Source organism: Pinus tabuliformis, chromosome J, assembly GCF_031772625.1.
Source record: "Pinus tabuliformis cultivar Carrire ecotype Pingquan chromosome J, CPIR1, whole genome shotgun sequence".
In the NCBI taxonomy this organism is placed as follows: domain Eukaryota; kingdom Viridiplantae; phylum Streptophyta; class Pinopsida; order Pinales; family Pinaceae; genus Pinus; species Pinus tabuliformis.
Window position 1 is genome coordinate 1,315,360,393 of NC_142295.1, and position 3,812 is coordinate 1,315,364,204.

The 3,812-nt window shown below is 39.9% G+C and overlaps 1 protein-coding gene across 1 annotated transcript; it reads right to left on the reverse strand.

Annotated features, from left to right (window-relative positions):
* Nucleotides 1-1,549: 1,549 nt before the first annotated feature.
* Nucleotides 1,550-3,138, reverse strand: LOC149232096 (stress-related protein-like). The gene is made up of 3 exons (XM_089379350.1): nucleotides 2,976-3,138; nucleotides 2,666-2,884; nucleotides 1,550-2,179 (listed from the first exon to the last, which is right to left on the reverse strand). The coding sequence occupies exons 1-3, from the start codon at nucleotides 2,997-2,999 to the stop codon at nucleotides 1,688-1,690; spliced, it is 735 nt and encodes a 244-aa protein (XP_089235476.1). The 5' UTR covers nucleotides 3,000-3,138; the 3' UTR covers nucleotides 1,550-1,687.
* Nucleotides 3,139-3,812: the final 674 nt, after the last annotated feature.

Here is a 3,812-nt window from a genome sequence, read left to right on the forward strand (position 1 = left end):
TCTCTTCCATATCTATTCATTTCTCTCAATATTTTTCCCAAAGAGGGAAATGTAAATACTTTTTATGCTTAGGGAGGAGAGCAGAGTGGTCACATCAAGCCTTCTCAATGGTGGCATAAAGGTGCATCACAGAGCCAAGAGCAAGCCAGTAATGCCTAACCAGCCACACCACTATTTTGGGAGCAAGGAAATAAGGAAGGATCCTGACCCTTTATATATTTTGTTTTTCTGGCCCTCAACATGGCGCAATGTCTTACCCAAGCCTCCCTTCTATCCAACGAATCTCAAACTCATATCCCTTTAAAATGAGAGTGCTCTACTTTGAGGTGAAGTATCATACCTTTTGGAGCGACTCACTCTATTTCAATCTATGTCTGAGCCATTAAGGAAACCTTTTGAATAACCTTTTATAGCATCCGTTGATCTAGTTGATCCATATGTGAACCTGGTTGGAAATGAGTCACCAACCCTTACAACGACTCGAAGAATCTAGTCGTAGGTTGGGGAAGATTGACATTGGGAAAGAATGACAATACACTTTGTGTGTTGGATAGGTATTGCCCATAATTTGAAGTCGGTGTAATTTTCTTTTTGCAATGCTGCTAATAAGGAGTATTTTGGTCAATTCTGACAATAAATAGATTGAAGGGAGGAGCAATGCTATAACAGTAAAGGGACTAGGTTTACATTCATTCAAACAATTACAATTTTTCAAGTAAGCTTGATGAACTCTTTGTTGTTTGTTCTATAGGTTAGTTAGAAATTGCTTATTTACAAAACATTTGTCACCATTCCACTAGAAATTCCCTACTGGAAGGATATGGGTTGAAGGTTTCAATTAGTAGGACACAGATTGAAAGTTCGTGCAATTTCATTTTCTAGTGCTGCAAACGAGTATTTTGTTCGATTCTCACTATAGATATATTGAATGGAGGAGCAACAGTAAAGGGCTTACAAACATTCAATCAATTCCAATTTTCCAGGTAAGATCGATGTACTCTTTGTTGTTTGAATCTTTAAAACATTTTTTATGAAACATTTGCAAATGATAAAGCTAGGTCAGTGAAAGTAGGGCCCTATTCTAGCCCCATCGGGGTTTAATCCTCACAAGCAATGCCTAGCTCATAATGTTCATAACTGAATTATATTTATGAATTATCATAATAGATAGTCCATAAGAGACATGAATGCCTAGGTGATTAAAAACGAATAATTGAAAGATAATTCTCATTGAATAACTGAGTCCCTCTTTCAATCACCCTAAGCTCTTTAGCTCTGTTGGGATGACTGGAAAATATTTTTAAAGCATCTCTCAGTTGCCTTTTTTGCCAAAACCACCGAAGATGTGTGTATATTCTGACTTACTTAATTCTTCATTGCTTTATTCAATTTCAAGAACATAGGTGCAAGCAATGATATTAATAATAGAGTTATCTACTGAAGAATCTCTCCAATTTCATTAATTTCATTTCAATGAGCATTTCAGATCCATTATTTTTCTTCATTTCAATGAGCATTTCATAAAGGCAGTTCACAAAAGAGCATCATGTCGATGAGATTTGAGGAAGTTATTATTAAAGCTTCTCAACCACAAATGACTGCATTCAGTCGATTTGAGGAAGTTATCATTAAAGCTTCCCAACCACAAATGACTGCATTCAGTCGACTCATTCTGCATTAAAGTTATCTACTGCAGAATCTCTCCAACTTCATTAATTTCAGAACCATTAATTTCATTCATTTTCAATTCCTTGCGAATTGAATTTTTTAACTTCTCCACAGGAACCACAGGAAGGTAAGCCGCAACCCAGTACTCCCCATCAGATAAATACTGAACCCCAGAATTGTACTTCTCTACACAATAAGCACTCGGTGGTATAAGCACCTCCACAACCTTGGGAACAATAGGAACCTGACGCAACTTGTACCAGGCCGAGAGGGACAAGTCCACTGCAAAAGGCTCATACTTGTTATAGAAGTTCTTGGCTGCAGGTTCAGACTTGACGTACAAAGTCGTTGCCACTTCCTTGGTCTTTTCCAATACACCGACTTGCCGAATGTTAGTCACAACCGACCTGGCAGCTTCGGGTGCCTTTTTCACTGCCCCGTAGAGTTCACAAGTCCTTGATTTGAGTGATGGAGGCACATGACTGTCAAGCTTAACGATCGCATCATCCACCTTAAGGAAAAAAACAAAAAAATTACATACTGCTCTGACTTAAAGACAACCAATCAAATGAAACCCTATATTTTTCAATCAAATGAAACCCTGTATTTTTAATCTTGTGGTCTAATGAAGAACAAATCAAACTAAATCCTAAATTTTTCTTCTTCTGGTTTAAATAAGAACCAATCAAACTACACACTGAACTGAACTTAACACAAAGAAATCAAATGAAACCCTATATTTTCCTTCCTCTGCTTTAATGAAGAACAAATCAAACTAAACGCTAGATTTTTCTTCTTCTGTTTAATTAAGAACAAATCAAACTACACCGTAGATTTTACTTCTGGTTTAGGAATGCAATCAAATTAAACTTGATGATCCGATCAGGCGAAGTAAAAACCCCTGTATCTTCAGAATTTCCGTGTAAAATGCAGGGGCAGAAAAAGGCAAAAAAAAATGCAAATAAATTCAGGTCTTGATAAGGGCAGGTCGGCATACCTTTCTATCGGCGAGACGCAGAACTTCGAAGGGCTTTCCCTCGATCTTACGGTAAACGGGCCCGACCATAAGCTTCACAATTCCCTCCATGGCATCCACCCCCTGTTTTAGAGGCCCTGAATTCTCTTTCGCATAATCGTAGATAACAGAGAGGCGGGTGGTTACCTTCTGAGCGGAAACCTGGAAAAATCCCAGGTATTTAAGCGTCTGATCTTCATTCTGCAAAGCCAAAACACACATAAGCCATGGCACTGCAATCAATCAAAAATAAACAGAAGATGTAAAAAACGATTGCTAAGCTTGGCCAAACCTGGTGATTCGACTCGGACGACATGGCTGGATCACGATAGAGCTTAAGGGAATCGAAATCTGCAACTGCAATTGCGAATTGTTAATCGCTCTCTCTGCGCCTAAAAAATGATCGGAATGGTCTGCGTTGTGCGATGAGTAGAAAGCAAGAATGCCAACGAGGTTTTAAACATGGAAACCGTAAGAGTACTTCGCGATGAAGGCAACTCACCGGTACCGGTGGACCTAAGTCACCGTCTTTCACGATGTAAGCGCGTGACACGTGAGATCTGACGCGCATTGACTCTCCGCCAATTGGCAGCAGACCTTCTGTAGTCGAATATTCATCCCTGACACGCGGGGCCAAGTGGGGTCTACCCTGACTCAAAGGTTAGATACTTTTCGTTACCGTGACGAATATTCATTCCTGGTATGTGTGACTAAGTCTTATTAAATGGTTGTTCTTACATTTTTGTCCAATTTCGAAATGATTTATATTAGATATTATTTTTTGGGATTTAAATGCGTTAAGTCATTCATTTATGACTATTTTCGTGAGACTAATTTTTTATGATTTTGAATAGTTCACTTAGCACTCATTGCATCGGGTGATGCTCACTGGGGTGAAGAAGTGAGATTGAAACCAGTGAAATAAATCACGTAGCGTCAATCATCACTTCTGGGGCTTGCACCTGGTAACCAGGACTACCTGGGAGGTCCCCTGTAACGCCCCCGAGTTGAAATGCGCATGGCGATGGCGCACGATGGCGAGGGCGGCGAGCTAGACAAGCCAGCGCGCCCACACGGTGTGACGAGCCAAGGGCTAACCGGAGAAAACATGAAGTCGTGCGATAAGGGA

Coding starts and splice junctions, on each gene's coding strand:
- LOC149232096 (XM_089379350.1), bottom strand. CDS start 2,999: ATGTCGTCCGAGTCGAATCACCAG. Junction 2,885..2,975: donor CGTCCGAGTCGAATCACCAG/GTTTGGCCAAGC, acceptor TTGGCTTTGCAG/AATGAAGATCAGACGCTTAA. Junction 2,180..2,665: donor TGCGTCTCGCCGATAGAAAG/GTATGCCGACCT, acceptor TTTTTCCTTAAG/GTGGATGATGCGATCGTTAA.